Source organism: Arvicanthis niloticus, chromosome 4 (assembly GCF_011762505.2).
Source record: "Arvicanthis niloticus isolate mArvNil1 chromosome 4, mArvNil1.pat.X, whole genome shotgun sequence".
NCBI classification, from domain to species: domain Eukaryota; kingdom Metazoa; phylum Chordata; class Mammalia; order Rodentia; family Muridae; genus Arvicanthis; species Arvicanthis niloticus.
The window spans coordinates 17,438,298-17,460,701 of NC_047661.1; the positions used below are offsets into that span (position 1 = coordinate 17,438,298).

General features: G+C 40.7%; 1 protein-coding gene across 8 annotated transcripts in view; it reads left to right on the top strand.

Annotated features, from left to right (window-relative positions):
* The window catches only part of Kcnmb2 (potassium calcium-activated channel subfamily M regulatory beta subunit 2), a 290,315-nt gene that overhangs the window by 39,412 nt on the left and 228,499 nt on the right, over nt 1-22,404 (top strand). The window contains exon 1 of one of the 8 annotated variants that reach the window (XM_076932237.1): nt 16,848-16,870. The exons of the other annotated variants lie outside the window; for them this stretch is intronic. Coding sequence (XP_076788352.1) covers nt 16,851-16,870 — 20 coding nt within the window. The 5' untranslated portion in view covers nt 16,848-16,850. Of the gene's footprint in view, nt 1-16,847; nt 16,871-22,404 lie in introns of those variants that run through there. 8 annotated transcript variants of the gene reach the window in all.

Consider the following 22,404-nt stretch of genomic DNA (forward strand, 5'->3'; position numbering starts at 1 on the left):
CAGGCTTTGAAGTTCTTTTCTTTGGGGGGGGTGGATTTTTTTATTGGATATTTTATTTACATTTCAGATTATATTCCCCTTATCCCATTTCCTCCCCACCCAGGAACCTTATCCCATCCCCCTTCTCCTGCTTCTGTGAGGATGTGCTCCCACTGACCCCTCCACTCCCACCTCCCCACCTTTGAATTCCCCAACATTCAGTGTTCAGCCTTTATAGGACCAAGAATCTCCTCTCCCACCTATGCCCAACAACACCATCCTCCCTTACCTATGAAGCTGGAGCCATGGGTCCCTCACTATGTGCTCTCAGAATGGTGGTTTAGACCCTGGGAGCTCTGGTTGGTTGGTATTGTTGCTCTCCTCATTGGGCCATAAACCCTTTCAGCTCCTTCAGTCTTCCCTCTAACTCCTCCATTGGAAACCCCATGATCAGTTCAATGGTTAACTGTAAGCATTCGCCTCTGAATATGTCAGACTTTGGCAGACCTCTAAGGAGACAGCTATATCAGGCTCCTGTCAGCAGCATGCACTTCCTGACATCCACATCAGCATCAACCTTTGGTGACTGCACATGGAATGGATACCCAGGTGGAACAGCCTCCATATGGCCCTTCCTTCAGTTTCTGTCCCACACTTTAGCTCCATATTTGCTCCTTTGAGTATTTTGTTACTCCTTCTAAGAAGGGCCAAAGCACCCACACTTTGGTCTTCCTTCTTCATGAGCTTCATGTGGTCTGTGATTTGTATATTGTTTATTGTGAGTTTTGGGGCTAATATCCAATTATCAGTGAGTGCATACCATGTGTGTTCTTTTGTGATTGGGTTACCTCACTCAGGATGATATTTTATAGTTCCATCCATTTACCTAAGAATTTCTTTAATTCATTGTTTTTTAATAGCTGAGTAATATTCCATTGTGTAAATGTACCACATTTTTTGTATCCATTCCTCTGTTGAAGGACATCTGGGTTCTTTCCAGCTTCTGACTATTATAAATAAGGCTGCTATGAACATAGTGGAGCATGTGACTTTGCTATATGTTGGAGCATCTTCTGGGTATATGCCCAGGAGTGGTATAACTGGTTCCTCAGGTAATGCTATGTCCATTTTTCTGAGGAACCGCCAGATTGATTTCCAGAGTGGTTGCACCAGCTTGCAATCCCACCAACAATGAAGGAGTGTTCCTCTTTCTCCACACCCTTGCCAGCATCTGCTATCACCTGAGTTTTTGATCTTAGCCATTCTGACTGGTGTGAGGTGGAATCTCAGGGTTGTTTTGATTTGCATTTCCCTGAGGCTGAACATTTCTTTAGGTGCTTTTCAGCCATTCAAGTTTCCTCAATTGAGAATTCTTTGTTTAGCTCTGTACCCCATTTTCAATAGGGTTATTGGGTTGTCTGGAGTCTAATTTCTTGAGTTCTTTGTATATTTGGATATTATCCCTCTATCAGATGTGGGATTAGTGAAGATCTTTTCCCAATCTGTTGGTTGCCATTTTGTCCTATTGACAGTGTCCTTTGCCTGTCAATTTTATGAGGTGCCATTTGTCAATTCTTGATCTTAGAACATAAACCATCAGTGTTCTGTTCAGAACTTTCCCCCTGTGCCCAAGTATTCAAGGTTCTTCTCCACCTTCTCTTCTATTAGTTTCAGTGTATCTGGTTTTATGTGAAAGTCCTTTATCCACTTGGACTTGAGCTTTGTACAAGAAGATAAGAATGGATTGATTTGCATTCTTCTACATGCTGTTCTCCAGTTGAACCAGCACCATTTGTTGAAAATGCTGTCCTTTTTTCACTGGACAGTTTTAGCTCCTTTGTTAAAGATCAAGAGACCATAGGTGTGTGGGTTCATTTCTGGGTCTTCAATTCTATTTCATTGATCTTCCTGCCTGTCTCTGTACCAGTACCGTGCAGTTTTTATCACTATTGCTCTGTAGTACAGCTTGAGATCAGGGATGCTGATTCCTCCAGAAATTCTATTATTGTTGAGAATAGTTTTCACTATCCTGCGTTGTTTGTTATTCCAAATGAATTTGAGAATTTCTCTTTCTAATTCTGTGAAGAATTGAGTTGGGATTTTAATGGGGATTGCATTGAATCTGTAGATTGCTTTTGGCAAGATGACAATTTTTACTATATTAATCCTGCCAATCCATGAGCATGGGAGATCTTTCAATCTTCTGAGATCTTCTTCAATTTCTTTCTTCAGAGACTTGAAGTTTTTGTCATACAGATCTTTCACTTGCTTGGTTAGATTCACACCAAGATATTTTATATTATTTGTGACTATTGTGAAGGGTGTCATTTTCCTAATTTCTTTCTCAGCCTGTTTATCCTTCGAGTAGAGGAAGGCTACTAATTTGTCTGAGTTGATTTTATAACCAGCCACTTTGCTGAAGTTGTTTATCATATTTAGGAGTTCTCTGGTGGAAGTTTTGGGGCCACTTAAGTATATTATCATATCATCTGCAAATAGTGATATTTTGACTTCTTCCTTTCCTATTTGTATCCCTTTGACTTCTTTTTGTTGTCTAATTGTTCTGGCTAGGACTTCCAGTACTATATTGAATAAGGAGGGAGAGAGTGGGCAGCCTTGTCTAGTCCCTGATCTTAGTGGGATTGCTTCAAGTTTCTATCCATTTAGTTTGATGTTGTCTATTGGTTTGCTGTATATTGTGTTTACAATGTTTAGGTATGAGACTTGAATTCCTAATCATTCCAAGAGTTTTTACCTTGAAGGGATGTTGAATTTTGTCAAATACTTTCTAAGCATCTAGTGAGATGATCATGCATCTTTTTTTCTTTGAGTTTATTTATATAGTGGATTACATTGATGGATTTCCAAATATTGAACCATCCCTGCATTCCTGGGCTAAAGCCTACTTGATCATGATGGATAATTGTTTTGATGTGTTCTTGGATTCAGCTTGTGAGAATTTTATTGAGTATTTTTGTATCAATATTCATAAGGGAGACTGGTCTGAAGTTCTCTTTCTTTGTTGGGTCTTTGCATGGTTTAGGTATGAGCATAATTGTGGCTTACTAGAGCAAATTGGGTAGTGTTCCTTCTGTTTCTGTTTCATGAAATAGTTTGAAGAGAGTTGGTATTAGGTCTTCCTTGAAGGTCTGATAGAATTCTTCACTAAAATCATATGGTCCTGGGGTTTTTTTGGGTGGGGAGACTTTTAATGACTGCTGCTATTTCTTTAGGTGTTATGGGACTGTTTAGATGGTTTATTTGCTCCTTATTTAACTTTTGTACCTGGTATCTGTCTAGAAAATTGTCCATTTTATCCAGATTTTCCAGTTTTTTTTAAGTATAGGCTTTTATAGTAGGATCTGATGATTTTTGAATTTCCTCAGTTTCTTTTGTTATGATTCCCTTTTCAGTTCTAATTTTATTAACTGGGATACTGTCTCTGTTTCCTCTGTTTAGTGTGGCTAAGGATTTATCTATCTTGCTTATTTTTTCAAAGAACCAGCTCCTGGTTTTGTTGATACTTTGTGTAGTTCTTTTTGTTTCTACTTGGTTGATTTCAGCCCTGAGTTTGATTATTTTCTGCCACAGACTCCTCTTGGGTGTATTTGTTTCTTTTGTTCTAGAGCTTTCAGGTGTGCTGTCAACTTGCTAGTGTATGCTGTCTCCGGTTTCTTTTTGTGGGCACTTAGAGCTATGAGTTTTCCCCCTTAGCAGTGCTTTCATTGTGTCCCATAAGATTTGGTATGACGAGCATTCATTTTCATTAAATTCTAAAAGTCTTTAATTTCTTTCTTTATTTCTTCCTTGACCAAGTCATCATTGAGCAGAGGGTTGTTCTGTTTCAATGTGTATGTGGGTTTTCTATTGTTTTTGTTATTATTGAAGACCAGCCTTATTTCGTGGTGATCTGATAGGATGCAAGGGATTAGTTCAATATATTTGTATCTGTTGAGGCTTGCTTTATGACCAATTATATGGTCTATTTTGGAGAAGGTGCCATGAGGTGCTGAGAAAAAAGTATATTCCTTTGTTTTAGGATGAAATGTTCTATAGATATCTGTTAAATCTATTAGGTTCATAACTTCTCTTAATTTCACTGTGTCTCTGTTTAGTTTCTGTTTCCATAATCTGTCCATTGCTGAGAGTGGGCTGTTGAAATCTCCCACTATTATTGTATGAGGTGAAATGTGTGCTTTGAGCTTTAGTAAAGTTTCTTTTATGAATGTGGGTGCCCTTGCATTTGGAGCATAGATGTTCAGAATTGAGAGTTCCTCTTGGTAGATTTTTCCTTTGATGAGTATAAAGTGTCCTTCCCTATCCTTTTTGATAACTTTTGGTTGAAAGTCGATTTTATTTGTAATTAGAATGACTAGCTACTTCAGCTTGTTTCTTGGGGCTATTTGCTTGGAAAACTTTTTTCCATCCTTTAACTCTGAAATAGTGTCTGTCTTTGTCACTGAGGTGTGTTTCCTATATGCAGCAAAATTCTGGGTCCTGTTTACATATCCAGTTTGTTAGTCTATGTCTCTTTATTAGGGAATTTATTCAGGACTTGGCTCCCTTAGTGTTTTCTCTGATCCCCACAGAAATGCATTTAAGCTACTCTTTTTTTTTTTTTAAACTATGCTTTCCTACTTATCCACTTGACCTTACATACAAATTATCTGCCTCCAAAATATACATTCACAAACACCAGTTGTCTTAGCTTCTTTACAGTAGATGTGATTAAATGGCTTGACAAAAGTATCTCAAGGGAGAAAGGATTTGTTGTAGCTCACAGTTAGGGTACAGCCTAATGTGGCAGGGCAATCAAGGAAGCAGAGCTCTCACATGGCCAGTAAGTTGCACTGTTCCCAGAATCTGGAAGCAGAGAGTGCTGGACACTGAACCTCAGCCACTTCCTCTCCTTATGCAGTCCCGGATTCCAGTCCACAACACAATGCCATCCACATTCAGGGTGTGCCTTCCCACCTAGATTAACCTAATCAGCATAGTCCCTCACACTAAATAGTTCCTTACTAGTGTGCCTGGAGGTTTGTTTTCTAGGTGATTCTAGCTCTTGTCAAGTTGACAATTAGCACTAGCCAATCACAGTGGTACTGTGACCACCCACCCTGCCAGAAAAGGAGTATCTCTGATCAATGACAAGTCCATCTGAGGAGATCCAGGCTATTATCCATAGGACTTCAGTCTGTTTTATAGTCATAGAATTTAATACCCAGGAAAGGGGCTGGTGAAGTCAACAGAAGAGAGGAGTGTGATGCCCAGGGTCTCGATGGATAGCTTTGGAGCTATTAATATGCACTTGAGAGAAGTGAATATATAAAGGTGGGGCTGGAGGTGTTTCTGTCTTGTGTTTGCCTTTGTTTTAAGTAGTATTGGGCCTGAACCAAAGCTTTGGACATGCTAGGCAAGTGTTTTATGACTGAGCTACGTCTTCCTGATCTTGTTTTTCTCAGCTAGGTTTTCATTCTATATTCCATTTTGGCCTTGGACTTCTAATGCTTCCATCTATACTTCCTGAGTATTGGGATTATTGATATGTACCATCATGCAAGGTTCAGAGAATTTTTTAATATTAAACAGGCGAGGGGAGGAAGAAGGAAGAGAAATAGAAAGGAGAAGAATGGGGAGAAGGAGGAAGATAAGAACACTGGCCCAAGGTCACTGGGTTTCTATATTATTCAGAACTTTTCTAAAAATAAATGTCAGCAATATAATTCAACTATACCCCAGCAAATGGGGTATATTTGTTGCGTTACCTAGTCTCAGCAGAGCTAAGTCCAGCTAGTCAAAATGGTTTTCTTTTCACTTTGTGGCTCTATTATCTCTTGGAACACCTACATTTTTCAAGATTGACTTCCTATGACAGGATGCTTGCTGGGTAGCCATTGGAAGCTTCAGATTTGTGGTGACTTTGTCACCAAAGAGGCAGAAAAATTGACATCTTCAAACATTGAAATGTTTACACTGACAGAGGCTTCAAGCAACTCTACTGAAATCTGATTGGCCCCAAGTGACTGGTGATCAATTATGTCATCAGAATAGCACATTCTGATTTCTACCTTTATTCTATATGTGTGATTGATTTATGTGACTGTATCTGTGAAGTGTGACATCTCAGAAGTGCCCTGTGAAGATGGACTCAGGATGAGCAGATAGAGAAAGGGGCAATTGTTAAAGAGGTGTAGAAGGGACAAAATAAAGATGTCACCTCCAGTCCCCCAGTGTAAGTTTCTGTAACATACTCTCTTAGTCCCTTCCTATGCTTAGGTCATGTTGTCTTATTTGCTCTGAAATCCCAGGACTCAGGGTGGGCTGGGGGAGGGTTGTTTAAACACCTGCTAAATAAGAGAGCATTTTCTCACAGTGTGGTGCATTAGATACAATACATACTCCCTCAGTTAAAGTGGTAACTTACAGAAAGCCAACTTGGTAAACTGTTGAGAGAGATCATGTAAATGTATATATTCACAGGAATAGGCTGATTTGTCTTTGACCTTCTATGAGTTTGAAGACATCTACACTGTCCTGAGGTTCAGCTATCATAAGAAGGGCTGTTTCCAGTGATGGCTTCAGCCCATGCCCCTCAGTCCATGTCTTTGCATTACACTCTTCTTCCACACTACAAAAGGCTGAAGAGAAAACATTTTAAATTCCTGGTATTGCCTTAAAACAGAGCTAGTGCCCCAACAAGGAACCCTCATCTTCCTGTGCTACATGGAGCAACAGATGTGAAGGGACCACATGGTTAGCTAGCATCTCACGTTCTCTGCTGTGACTATTTCCCCTGTAGATGACATTCCTTTCCACCAAGAATAAAGCACTCTGTGTCACTAACTCCAAAACATTCAGTGTTCCTGGAATGTCGATTTAGCCTTTCACCCACTTGTCTAAAATTCCATTTCTAGGCTACTTTTCAAGATTGTCTTGTTAGCATGGGTTTGCAGTTACACTGGGGAGAGAAATAAGAAAACAATAAAATCAAAAGGAAGACACTGTTTTAATATATATTTCTTATCACTTGTGGTGTCCTGCAGTCAAAAAAAAACTTAGAATGTGTTTTACTTAGTCTGAAAAATGGCATTGTGAGTGAACAGAATTTGAGGCAAGATAAGTGTAAAAGTCGTATTATGAGAAGGAGCAGTACAACAATAGCAGTTCATTTCAAGGCTCTCCCTGCAGTGACCGTGGCAACAACACTGCCATTTCACACTTGTTACAGTAAGTTCCCTTTGTTAATAACTCAGTGTGACAAAGACTTCTCTTCCAGTGTTACCACACAGTTGTCACCTGCACTTGAAGAGAGGGAAAGGAAACCTGGATGCTTGCATCTGGAGTGAAGAGAAAGCGAGAAAGTAAGGACAGGTGACAGCTTCAATACCACAGTGCAGGAAAATGGTGATGAGAAACACAGGGGGCTCTACTTCAGAAAGGGGAGAAGGAGGAGGGGAAGAAGGAGAAAGAGGAGGGAGAGGAGGAGGGGGAGAAGGGGGAAGAGGACGGGGTCTAGGGAAAGACAAGGAGGGTTGGTAGAGGATAAGGAGGACTAGGAAGAGGAAGAAGAAGAAGAAGAAGAAGAAGAAGAAGAAGAAGAAGAAGAAGAAGAAGAAGAAGAAGAAGAAGAAGAAGAAGAAGAAGAAGAAGAAGAGACAGAATCAGTGAGGTCTGGTAAGAAGAAAAGGAGCTTTGACCAAGAATGTATGTTTCTGTTTTACCTTATAGTGTGCTGTATGGGGATCGAACCCAGGTCCTTGTGTACTTGAGGCAAATCTTTTCCTCTGGGCTACACTCCAGCCTCACTCATAAGTTATACTAACATCTACTTGGGTTGCTGCATAGGTTGTAACCATCTAACTAAGCGATGACACCAATATTATATTTTCATCATTTTGCCAATTTGTTTTCCCTGGAGAGCCAGTCTGACTCTCTTCTGATTCAAACATTGTGTTCCACTTTTACAGCTGCTTCATTTCCTCCCACAATTTAACCACGTTCTTTCAAAATTCTGGAATGCAGCATGCCCTTTAAATGGAATTTCTGGTTTATTTTATGGACTTTTTTGTTCTTCTGTTGTCCCATTTCTACACACTCTTCCTCCTCAGCCACCTAGTCTATAGCTCAGCATCATCTAGAATGTGGGTGGCATCCAGCACTTTATTACCAAGCACCTACATTTGAGTTTGTGAAATAAAGTGACCAAAGTCATCTTTTGAGTTGGTTGTTTAATGGTAGTTATAAAAATTTCAGTATGCCTTTCAGTAAAATGTCTGTCTAGAACCAAAGAAGCTGATCCAACAGATTTGCCACAGCTTCTAAAATGGGTAAGAACTAAGGAATGGGCTTCCTTGGTGTATCACCATAGAAGACTTCAATCAGCTTGCAACTAAATCATATGATCAATGAAGCTCCAACCTCCACACCAACACACTTCATCATTCCGGTTCATTAAACCAAAAGAAAAAGGGTCTCACCCCATAAACACCTCCCAAGGTCATTGCTTCAACAATACAAACTTCAATTCAGGACTCTGGACAGCGCAGTAGCTTATTGAAAAATAGAGAGCCATCTACTGGCCAGGGTCTGTGCAGTCTTAGTCAAGTTTCAAATATAAACTCTGGAAATTTGTGTTTCACAGAAATAATTTTGTGACTAGTTGATCCAGTAAATAAATGATATTATTTCACAAAAATGCTCCTTCCTCCATAGTAAACTAAGAAATATACTCTTGCAAACATGTATATGTGAGCACCCCGTACATATACTTTATACTGAGCAACCTCCCTCTCTTCCATAGTATACAAGTTATAAACAGTTATCCCTGAGAATTGATTGCTTTATTGGAGAAGTGATTATTGTATAACACCCAAAGTGGCAAAACCTTAAATACAAACTATAAAGTTTTTCATTTACGTGATAACTTAGAGTGGAAAGCAGATGAGGTAGGAGAAAGTCTGGGGATGGCAAGATGGTCTCCAGCAGGCATGTGTGTAGTTAGAGCACTCTGGAGAGAGACTCTCCACTGATACTGTATTTTATGAATTCTCAATTCTTTATGTATTTTATTGCTATTCTTTAAAGATCCCTTGATTTTTAAAGAGTGTACACATTAAGATTCTCGGTGCTTTTTGGATGATGGTGGTACACACTTTTAATCCCAGAATTCAGGAGGCAGAGGCAGGCAGATCTCTGAGTTCAAGGCTAACCTGGTCTACAGCATGAGTTCTAGGACAGCCAGGGTTACACAGAGAAAGCCTGTCTCAGAAAACCAAACAAAAACAAAGCAAAATCAAACAACCTCCGTGCTTAAGAGTCTGTTCTGCAGAGATTCTCACAGTGACACTTTGAAACATTTGCAGCTGGAGAATAGGTCAGTTGGTAAGATATTTGTCATTCAAGCACAAAGACCTGAGTTTAGTTCCTCCCAGATCCCAAAAAGGCCCAACCCAGTGCTGCAGAGGCAGAGAGAGGAGGATCTCTGGGGCTTTCTGGGTGAATCAGCAAGCTCTAGGCTCCATGATGAAACCCAACTCAAAGGAAATGTGGAGACAGTTTAAGAGGACACCCAGTGTCAACCTCTGGCCTCCTCACTCACACCACACATGTGCATGCACACACACACATTAAACACACATTTGCACACATGTATACACACACACTCCTATGTGAATACACACATGTACACATACAGACCCACACATATGAGCACACACATGCATCCGTGCATGCACGCACACACATGTACATACACATGCACACACATATTCACAAACAAAATTAAGGTGCTTTAAAGATGAAAAACTGAGACCCAGGGGAATCAATTATTTAAAGTCACCTGATGCTCTGTAGTAGAGCTGGTCCCATATCCAGCATCTCTGTCCCAAACTCCTCTCTATACCACCACTTATGTGCCTGTATCAGAGGAATCAGACACCCCTGCCCAGCCCAGGCAGTGCTGGTCCTCCTGTCTTCTGTGCTCCTGAGCTCTGTGGTTCCTCTGCCTTCCCTTCTTTCCTTCCCACTGCCAGTGTGAACCAGAACTATGGACAGACAAATTGGCAGGTAGGCTTGGTGTGCTTTCTAGAATAGTACTTGTGTTGTTGTTTTTGTGTTAGGATTTTTGTCTGTAGCCCAGGCTGGTCTTGAGCTCTCAGTCTTGGGTCAACCTTCCAAGGGAAAGGATTACAATCATACACCCCCATGTTCAGTTCTGGAATGACATTTAACTTGCATACTTGACTTGTTTTGGACTGTAATGTCTAATTTCCAAACTACAAAACTGCTGAATGTGTGAGGACTCACAGTGGCAAAAGAAAGTGTGAGGTTGGACCTGACATCTATATCATGGAGGACTGTGACAGCACATTAACCTGTGCTGCCATCCCCCCTGACCATCCTCCCACCCCCCACCCCACCTTTCTCCTGCCTTTCCTGCTGGGAACTCAAATCTTACTGTCTGTCTTTGAGTTAAAGAACAAATTCTTCAGGAGTGTGTACACTCCCAAACTTCTCTCTAGCTTTTCTTTCCAGCTGCACTGAACAGCTTTGCAGTGACCCAGAGCAGCTCTTGTCACTGCATCCCAAGCCTTTGCAGTGACCCAGGGTGGTCCAGGTTCCTACTCATCACTTCTTTTCTTTCAAATAGCAGTAGAAATGTTCATGGTTACATGGCTATGAATCATTTCACTTCTGTCAAAGGGACTATTTTATGACTCTTCTGGATGAACACTCTGTTTCTGTGAACTCAGCTTGTTTTTGCTTAAACACACCTTCCCACCCTTCTACAAAGCAGGGTTCACAAGTCTCTCTTTCATTCATGTATAATGAATACTTTCTATCTCGAAACCTCCTATGACACTTGGCAATCAGTTGTTTCTTGTCCCCTCTGTGTCTTATTCCCCTGTTTCTCTCATAGTAAATAAGTTGTCACAGGTATTCTGCAAACAGTAATTGGACAACAATGAAAGTATGAATCCTCACTTAGCAAAGAAGTTAATAGAAGAGGTCACGCACTGATCTTTCTGAAGGGTAGAACCATCTAAAGGCCAGATGCTTTTTCTCTGGACTCTTCTGGTATTAATGTAAGATTACCTGGACTCTCCATCATGTGGAGCCAGTATATAGAACAGTTCCTTAGAACCTCTCAAGTACCCAGCTAGAATAACAGAGGCATAGAAATGTGACATCCAGTGTTGTCTCCACAGCCATTGAGGAGGCCAAATTTTTTTCAATTTGGTTGTTGTTTGTCTTCCCCCCACCCGACCCCACCTCCCCTGCCCCCACCTCATCTCTTAACTTAATTGCTTTAAAACTAAAAAGAGCAAAATGAAATACAGAGAAAATTTACTATTTTTAGGCAAATATAGATCCTGTGGGAAGGACCTTACTCACCTTACTCAGTCCTCAGGATGCCACTTACACAGGAAGAAAACCAATCACCATCTAGAGAACCCTGTTGTTACACTGTGTGAAGCATCATGATTTGAAAGAATAAAGACCCAAGCAACAGCTTAGAAACTCAAAGCAGCACATCTACAGCCATGTTAAAGTGAGATGTGTTCAGAGTGTTGTGTTTTGCTGTCTTTGTTGTTTAAAAATCCACATACATAATAAGTTTTATAAGGTTCTCCACAAATTGCTTTTGACAAAATACAAACACAAATATAAGCATATATGAATAAAGAAAAGTTCTACATTTAACTCCAAACATTTATAATTTGGGTCCAGCCAGGTCATAGAGATGACTGCAATTAGAACTGATGATGTCACTCCACGCCCAGTCTTGAAAGTGCATTAGGATCCTTTGAAGGCTTTATTCAGAAACCGATAAATGGGGCATAGTGCTGAGGCAAGCTGTGTTCTGGGAACTTAGTTATAGTGAGAATTTTGGTTTCTTTAAAAACATTGAAATATTACGGGAATATGTTTTTGTTTTAATCCAAGGTGTGGAATACAGGGTTGCTTCAGATTGCCCACAGCAGAGGACTGTGATTTGCTTTGTGCTCTAGCAAGGTCGTGATTTTGCCAGCTGCAAAGAGTTGCAATTCTGGTGACCCTTGTGATGGTATTTAAATGCAAGAGCCCTGAGAACAGTGCAGCAGTTGCTGCTGCTCTTGATGCTGGTTGCTGCTTGGAGATAGCCTGAAGACAAAGATTGGATGTCCCAAAAAACTTGATGCCCCTATTCAGTAGGAAGTAGTCTAAGGATATGACACTCCCTTCCCCTCTAGCCTTCTTTCTCTTCTACCTAGTGTTGGGGGGTTGGAAAGGATGAGGGTGGAGAAGGATGATAGAAATAGGAACCCATAAAGTAGCCAACATTCCACCAGCTACACTTAGTGGTTAAGATAAAGTTTCTAAAGGAGAAAAAGTTTATAAAGTAAGATAAAGATAAGGTTTTAAATAAGGTAGGTTCCTAAAGGAAAGACTGGAGTGATGGCCAGGGACACAAGAGAAAAATCTCTCCTAGAGGAAATAAGGGACCACTTGATGGACAATGGTGCAGCTTTGATAAGCAAAGAACAGAATTTACATTAAGATGCTACCAACCATAAAATGCTGTCCTGATGCTTGATTCTTTTCAAATGCACAAAATAAAATACATTGCACTCTAAGCTAGATGTCAATAAAAGTAGTTGAATTAGGAAATGTTAGAGTTCAGAACAGATAATCACTGAGAACACAAGAATCAAGGAAACATTGTTATTACAGAAGACATAAGTCCCTGTAGAAAAAGAGCCTGAGGCAAAAGCTTGTTTGAACCTAGATGGTACTGGACATGAAGCCAGCAATGCTTTGGGTCCACTTCCCTTTGCTCCTCATAGGATTCCTTCCTCACGGTGCAGAACCATGTAGACCTTCTGCCTCATGCATATCTTTTCTCTCTGCTTTTTGAATGTGTCTTCCTTGTATTCAATTTGCCATCACCCTACCAGCCTCAATGTCTGCCTTGGAGATCGCCTTTACAGTTGTTTTTACTTCTGCAGTTATTATGTGATGTAAACTGTCTTTATTCTCTTCCTTCCTTTTCCCAAAGAACATATTGCCATGGGGCTTTCACCACCCTGGAGTCAGGTGGCCAGCCATCCTTCAATCAGCTTTGATTCTAGAAGAATAGCCACATGACTCCTTAAGCTCCCTGTTTCCATGCAAAATGGATACAATGACATGAATAAGATAGTTTTCAAAAATCTATAATTTCATATGCTTTCACTCTAGTTGGGAGAAGCAACAATAAAAGTTTAAAGACAAACAAGATAAATTCAGGGGTGGCAAATGCTATAGAAATATTAAAACACATATTGAAAGTCATTAGATGAAGGGAAGGGATCACAATGCATGGTTGACTGCATAGTTAAGTGAATTGTGTGTATGCATTATGAGTAAAGCATACTGAGTCTTTTGTGTTCTCAACTAGTCCTCCCCACTAACAAGGGTGAAAATTAGCATTAAAGTTTAAACTTCACAGATGCCCCTAACCAATACAGTGCAGTTGTAGCAGTTGTATTCTGATAAGCTCAGTATGTAAGGTAAGAATATGGTGAAGTTAAAAACGCATGTATTACACCTGGTCTACCAAGCATCACAGTGACACAGTACACTGTACTAGCTGTGGTTTGCTGTCTTTTCTTGTGTCCATGTGTTCTGGCAAGCAAGGCAATAGCACATGGTACTAACCATTGCTGCTCTGGAAAAAAAAAATGAAATCACATGTCCAAAGCAAAGGATTTATTAAATATGTGTGAGTCTCATACCATTGTGTAGTTGAAAAATCATAAGTCAACCAACTGCATGCAAGCATCATCTGTACCTGCTGTCACAAGCTGTGGATAGGCAGTTTCTGAGCACATGAGAGGAGTCACAAATCTGGGACATCAAGGAAATAATCTAGGAGAAATAACATTGCCGTGTTTCTTAGTCTGAAATATTATTTAGTGGCTAAAAGCTAATTAGGTTTGAGGGGAGGAGGGCAGGGAAGAAGCTGCAAGAGACTTTTATACTAATGTTCAGGATAAACTAGAGTCTTGGGAAGCACACTGGTTCCCAGACTATACAGTGCCCACCAACTTCACATTCTAGAACCTGAGCAGTCTTAATACCTAGGATGTCTGTTCATGTGTTTGACAGAAAGAACTCTATGAAGCTGGACCATCACTGAGGAGAAAAGTTTTATCTGTATATATCTGCTACCACTGTTTGAAACACTTTTTAAAATCAAAATCAAAGTGTTCATTTCACCATTTAGCCTAAACATGTCACAGTCTCATAACCTGGCTCTTTAAAAAAAAAAAAAAAAAAATTAAGTCAGAACTCTGTCCCTGAATTGTAAGTTTCCTGTCACCTTTCCCACACCACCTCAAGGTGCTGCAAAATCAGAAAAAAGAACACGACGACTGTTCCCCTTTATTTCTTCCATCTGTTCTACAAATATGTGTGGAAATCATTGACCCAGCCTTGTGGACTGGCTACCCCACCCCCACCAGAAATTTCTCCATCACTTAAGGTACTGAACCTGGCCCTGGAGAATCATCTTTTATTCTCCTATACCTACTGTGCATGCTTCTGTTGGCCTTTCCAAGCCAGGAAGAATTGTATATGATTCTGTTTACATGCACACTTGCAAGAACTAGACAGAAATTTTATCTATAAAATAAGATTATACAGAAACGGTCCTGATTAGAACATTATCTTTATTGAAAAATAAAAAAGGTGTGTGATCATAAAGAAACTAGCTAACTTTCCTGAGATTCCTCAGTAGTACAATTTAAGAAGGAAATACGTGATGTCTATTAGTTTTCTACACACAAAAGAGAACTCAGTGACGTATGTCTTCTTTCAAGAAAAACCAACTTTCTTCATGTGTTCAGTTGATTATAGGAAAAAGGGAAAACTCTGTTTCGGATCATGAAAAATGAGTGTGTTAGGATACTAAGTGACTAAGTCAAAGGACACATTTTTTTTTAAGTAAATGGGTAACTCAGAGTTAATGTCCCACACTGAATGTCTTTTGGAAAGTTTAGAACACTATTAAATTGCTATTAAGCTTATAAAATAACTGGCTGTTTGAAATGTGATCTGCTTGCTACCTACATTTCATAAAGAAACGCAAGCAATTGCATTAGGCCACACTAATCACTGGCCAAATTTTATTTTCTTGTCTAAACCAGAATTTAATTATACAGATATGAAAAGGGAACTTAATAACACTGACTTCCAATCTCTTCTTGGCTGGGAATTTACCAAAAACATTATCTAATTCAGCAGTAGGAGATTATATTCTGTGGTTAGAATATTCAGTTAGAAATTTAATCTCTTTGCTTCCAATATAACTGAATTACTAAGTGTTTAACCAATGATTTTTTTTTTTTTTGGTTGTACTTAAAGAGGACAGAATTTGGAAACAAAAGGTCTTGTCCCCATAGCTGCAACTTACTTTGTATCTCTGCAATCCTGATAGTTGCTGAAGCTTTCCAAAGCCCAGACTCTCAAGTGTGGGGGTGTTGTCTGCTATACTTCTCACAGGATGGTTCTTTTGATGGATAAATGAACCATGTACTTAACAGCACTCAGAAATCAGACACAGGAGAGAGGAAATAGCCAGAGTTTGTGGCCCCTTTGTTGCATGGCAGATACTCAACAGAGGTTATGGTGTTCTGGTGACACAATAGTTGGATGAAACCGAGTTCTGAGAGGTCCCAACTAAACCATCTGCCCTGCATAGAAAAGCTAGGTTGAAATGAGTTATCTAGCCAGAAATAATGCTGTTTTAGAAATGGATCATCTTGTCCAACTTGTCCAAGAGGACAAAGAGGATATAGAGATAACACAAGTCACTGACCAGGGAACTGCCTTCGGTGGTGCTACATTATTCTGCCTCAAAAAGATGATAAGGGAGATAACTCATTGGAGGTGGACATAGCCATCATATCTCAGTGGCTGGTGGCATCTGGTGACCCCAGAAGCATCCACTGCTCAGCCTGAAACTCCTCATCAAGTATGAGAACCTGGTCAGAGGCAGGAGAATTGGAAGAGACTACAGACTAGGGCAGATGGGTGAGGCTCACTTAGTAACGATGCAGAGAACACTTTGCCTTGGGCAGTGTTTATTCTGCGATTGAAAGATACTCTTCCCTGTACCCTCACCCTCCCTCCCATCCCAAGAACCAACGTGTATGAAAGAACAGCCCAATTTCTTCTACTGCATGAATAACAAGTAAGCATACACACACACCACCTCCTGTCCAAACCTACTCTCTTGACAATGGGGCAAGTTAATTGTTACACTTGCTGTTTCTCATTGGCACAGATCTTAATAACCCCCTTCTTCATCCTGCAAATGCAACAGAAACTCTCTGAGGCACAGCCAGGTATATATACACACTTGGACCGCCTGTCTACAGTGCTTTCGTTCCTAACAGGGAGTGTCTGTCCGCCAGTGTTTTCAGCTTTAGCAGCTGGGCTTCTCTTGACAGACTGAGAGAGGGGTCCTCAGGGGGAAGACATTATCATCTGATTAAGGCTCTCAAGGAAATTAAAACTCTCTGGACAGGATCATCTTTCCCTCTCTTAGATCTCAGTGAGCAGAAAGGAGATCATCTCTCTGGGCAATTATCAACTCTGAAAGCGCTTGTGGTTTGAGACTCCAGCAGAAGTTATTGCACACGGCATCATCGTAATGTACTTGAACAAACTCGAATTTCAGTGGCTCTTCTGTTTCACGTGACCCAATGTGACATTTGTGAAGATCTGTTTCCTCCCCTCAGGTCATTTCTTCTTTGTGTGCGCACAGCCAATCTGCCTTATTTAAGCCCTGCCCTTGTATCACCCAGCCCTTTCCATAGACTAGACAACTTCTAATTGTCCATATCATGGCCACCATGCACCAAAGGTAGGACCATTGTTTTCTGCTTCTTTTCTCTTATAGAGACTTGAATTCTTGTAGAAGGAGAAGAAGATAAAGTAGGAGGCTGGAAACAGACTCCATCCTCTCACCAGGGTCTCTGAATGTATAGAGGCTGCATTAATTCATATAACACCTCATACAGGGTCAGTCAGCTGCTTTTTCTTCTTAGCTGTAGATGGTCGTGCCTGGATCTGATCCAGAGAGTTGGGGAGTCAATAAGAGCTGCCTGAGTAACTTTGTTTCTTTATTATTAAAGCAATATAATGTTAGTTTTCTAGGGCACTGTCGTTTCACTTAAAGCCAGTATAAACTGCTTTATTAGCGATTATAGCACCACTGGGACAGAAGGCAACAGCAATTATTTATATTATAATATGAGCTGATAATTTCAGCATAATTCATTCACATAAATGTTCTAACATTGCCACATAAGTTTATTAGCGTGCATGGCAGAGTATGAAGTCTACCCAGACAGCAAAGCCTCTTATAAAACAATCTGTAATTGACTTTTAATTTTTATTCCTATATGGCAAAGTGGTATAGGAACACATTGAGACTTCAGAGTGAGGAGCTTGTCATCCTTTGCCCTTCTTGCTGTTTGTCTGCCCTGTTCGCTGCTTTTTGTTTCATCCACACAAGCTGGGATGACTGAAGCAGTCATCTTAATGGAGAAGGAAATTTGGTGGAGGCGGTTCAAGTTCAGGATGGGAGAGTTGAGGAAGAGGGCTTAAGGGTCCATGCAGGTCCTTGCCCTGACTTTCTCTTACTTGAAAAGCAAAATGAAAATAATCCCAGCTGTAAATATCAGCCAAGATCAAATTAGAAAAAATTTTTGTGATATGCCATTACCAAGGCAAGAAAAAAAAATAAAAACACAAAACAGTAATTATGGTCATGGATCACACATGCCAGAGAGGCTGAGGGGCTTGCAGTTCACCTCCTGTTGGCCATGGGTATTTAAAAGTCGGTTTTAAAAGATAGCCTCTCATTGTTTGTCAGAAGAAAGGAAGAAGTTTGGGAAAGAAGACTTTCTAGAAGCAAGGTAACAGAGATGAAATAATTTCTGGTGATAGAAGAAATAGCACTGGTACATGTGAAAATAAGAAGTCCATGGAGAAGCCGCACTGGTTTCAGACAGAGAGATAAATGTGTAAGAATAGAGAGAAGAGACAATGGGTGTGATGAATTCTCCAGTCTTTTTCCAGGCATGTGTGTTTTTCATTTTTCTTAATAGTCTAAGTAATATGTATCCGTGTGTTCTATGAGTTGTGCCTACTAGATGCACTATCGATAAAACATTATTTTCTCTGTACTTAAATACATAGTATATCATCCTTCTTATGTTTACAGTAAAATATGCTAGTCTCTTCTCTTATGGTTTCTGGGTTTGTTGACAAACTTTGAAATGATTCTCCTATATCTTTTTCAGTAAAATATATTTTTATGCCTTAAATTCTACTTCACTTGGATTTTATTTTGGGTCCTTCAGGAGAAGGCAGTCTTCATGTCCTCCAAACATATAGCTTGCAATGCTCCCTTCTTTCTTGGCTGATCTGAAATGCTGCATCAGTTGTGCATCAAGGTAGCAAATCAGAGGGCATTGCCCTATCATCTCGTCCACTCCCTTAGTCTGTGGGTATCTCTCTGGTATATCATTTGGATGGTAACTTTAATTAGTAGGCTATATGTTCCAAGAAAACTCTTTCCTATATACCTACATTAATCTGTTTTTAAGCAGATCAATCCATAACCAATGCCCCAGACTATGCTAAGGCTTGGGAAGTATTGGAGTGAAAAGGACACAAGAAAGACTCTTGAAATTTAAGGATCTTTCTAATAGAAAAACAGCATTTGGAGGGTTAGCTCTCTTTCTCCAGGGATCTGTCTTGGAGGTGTCCAGAGTGTTCTGCTTGGCCTTACACTGAGTCCGGTGATAGCCATTTGCTGTGTACATTATCCAGGCCAGTGGATATAAACTTGACCTTGTTGATCTCTGCCTTGCACAGTGTGGCTGGCAAGGAAAGATCCCCATGGGGAAAAATTTCTCCTTCCAGCTATTAATGATAATGAACATAAGGCTTAAAGGCCTGCCCTCATTATCAAGCACAACACAGAAGAGTCTTAGCACTTAACACAGGCTGGGCAATGTGCAGGAAACTTGGACAGGGAAATGATGAGGAGTAACTAGAACTGTGTCCTGGGAGTATAGAGAGAGCCTCCGCAGACACATCTTCATTCACCACTTGGCTCTCTTAGATACACATATTCTTCTAAAGAAGCAAGATGGTCTCTATAGAAAGTAATCCCCATGAGGATAATGCCATTGACAAAAATGAATCCTGTCTAGCATGCACATACACAAGCATATATAAGAGATAGATGGATGAATAAAAGATGGATGGATGGATGGATGGATGGATGGATGGATGGATGGAAGAAATATAGTGATAGATAGATGATAGATAGATAGATAGATAGATAGATAGATAGATAGATAGATGATAGATCTGTCACATATATGTACACGTTATGTCACACATGCAGTTTATATATACACACATTTGTTCCTCACACCCACACTAGGAACAAACGTTAGTGCTTTTGCTCCACACTTATCACACCGAGGCTAAGTTCCCCATTCCACTCTACAGAACCTCTGGTAATAAGAGCAGGTCCCTGAGTCCCAGGAGCCTCATGAGTAAAACATGAAGAGCCACTTGGAGGCTTCTTGTAATTTATAAGATAGTGGATGTGAGGCCTGTAGCAAGGAACCTGAACATGCTCATCGGAGGATAGATACTCAGCTCACACAACTATTAAGTGGCCTTATGGCTCCTAAAGGACTTTCCTCAGACACATGTCACAGCTAAACCTCCCTCCTCTCTCTCTCTCTCTCTCTCTCTCTCTCTCTCTCTCTCTCTCTCTCTCTCTCTCTCTCGTGTGTGTGTGTGTGTGTGTGTGTGTGTGTGTGTGTGCCACCTGTATTGGGTTTTTGTTTGTTTGCTTTGTTTGTTTTGGTTTTTGTTGTTTTGTTTTGTTTGCTTGCTTGTTTTTTGAGACACACTGTCTCATTGGCCTGGAACTCTTTCAAAAACAAAAATAAAACCTAACAAAAAACAAAGCCAAAGGTCAAACCAGGTCCTCATGCTAGCAAGGTAATCACTTACCGGATCATCGCTGCACCAGCCTTTGGGCTCCCTCCCTCCCCTGACCCCTGAAAGCTATCTTCTAGAGCCTTAAGACTCTAAGCAAGAAGGAGGAAAGTTTATCAAAATAAGAGCTCTATTGAAAACATCAGTGTGGTGCAATGTGAAGACGCCCCCCCCTACAGCATCCCAGGAGCACCCCCTCTACTTTCTAGCCCCAAGCAGATGAATGTCTCAATTCTAGAGCCCAAGTTTCCCATCTTGGGTCTCGGAAAAGTCATCAGATTTTACTAATAAGTTTGAGCCTGCATGTTCCCACAACCAACTCAGCAGTTTATATCAATTGAATGTGTGCTGTTTCTACACTACACCTGGATATCTCTGTGGATGGCCCTGGTGTCCCAAACACCCAGGCTAACTATATGGACATAGACCAGGCAACCCTCAGTCCTGGCCTTGGCAGAATCCCTTGATAGCTGAGAAGAGACTCCAGGAAGCCATAGGGAAGGTCTGTCCATGCCATGGGTTCTGTAACCCATGACTAAGCCATTCACACATCCATACTAATTGACTGACTGAAGTGACATGAGGGAGGGGGGCTTATCACCTCCATCCTGCCAATCCCTGAAGGAAATTGTAACAGTTCAAAAGGTTCATTCTAGGTTATCCATTCCCCACAACCTCACCCACACCCACAACCTCCTCTGTGCCCACAGCCTTATATAAACCTGCAAAGCAGTGAGATCTGATTTCCTGTCAATATCCCCACCACTCCTGTTGCTAGTGAGGGCAGCTGTCATAAGAGGCCTGGGAGGCCAAGCAGAGACATCCATCTGGCCACAGTCACCCATCTTCCTCATCCCTTCCTTCTTTTCTTCTCTAATTCCATGCCAGAGGTCACAGTGACAAATGGTCAGTTAAGAAAGAAGGGAAGTGAATATTTTCTAGAAGAGTCCATGAAAGAAACCTGCCTGCCCATTCCCCTTTTCTCTCCTTTTCATAAATACAGTATTTTACTCATTGTTAAGCTTTGGGCTGACACTGATATTAGGACAAGCGTGTCAAAAATTTTTAACTCAGGCTTTATTTAAAATAGATATTTCCTTCAATGTATCTATATCTTCTAAAACATAACAGTTAAAATAGTATTACATTTTCTCTAAACAGTTAAGGGAAAGTATTATCCATCATGGGCAAATAGTAACATTTACTGAGGCCTTTCTGTGTGCCAGTCATGTCAGGAGCTGTATGCACAGAGTAGGTGAGAAATGTACCCAGAGCTACACAGTTTCTAGTTAGTAAACCTGTTTACCCAGAAAGTCTGATTCCAACACTCCCAACCAACTTACTTTCATACAATAAATATTTTAATCACTTTTGAAAGAATAGTTATAGCAAGCATGGTGGTGCATGTTTTTCCAGTCCATCAGATCTACACAGTGGGCTCCACACCAGTTAGTGTTATGTGTGGGGAGCCGACAAAAGGTGGCTATCATCCATGCAGCCATCTTGAGCCATATACCCTGACAAGAGACTTGATTACAACAGCCTACAACAGCTGAGCACACTCTGATAACATTTTGTTTTAGATACCCAGGATCTTCCCTTGGATGTGTGAGACATAAAGGTGTGATTTAGAGCCAAGACTTAAGGGTGTGACTTAAGGGCGGGACTTAGAGGTGTGGCTTGGAAGTGAGACATATAAAAGGCTAGAGGCAGGCAGAAGAGATTATTAAGTATTAGGCACTTGGAGTAGGCACTTGAGACTCGAGACAGGAACTAGGAATTAGACACTTGTACTTGGGTGAGACTCAAGACTAGAACTTGGAACTTGGAACTTGGAGGCACTAGGGACTAGGAACTAGGGACTAAGAACTCAAGACTTGGGACTTGGACTAGGAAGAGAGACTGAAGAATAAATAGGATTGAATCATACTCTGTCTGGTCTCCATTCCTCCTGTCCATCCTCACTCTCTCTCTTGCTGAACCCCAACCTGCTGACTGGAGCAGCTTGGGGCAGTACGGGCTCTAACAACTTAGCCCCCAAGGCTTTTGGCAGTGCGGGTTCCAACACTGACAAAGCAGTCCGAGACATTTTGGCCCCCAAACATGGGGTAGCTCAGGTCACAACAGTTATGTAAATATTTATAAATGGAATCAGGACCACATTGCAGTTGAAACATCGAACAGGTCAGGAGCATCTTTTAAACTTCCAAACAGAGAGATTTCTCTAGTCCCTGTTTGAAAGAAAGAAGGCAAGTCTACTAATTTTATTTCAAAGTACTCTGTGATGTCGCATGAAACTTGAGCCACTAAACCACAAATATGTAATAAACCATGGAATACTAGTGACTGGCAACAAGTTGCTTAGGA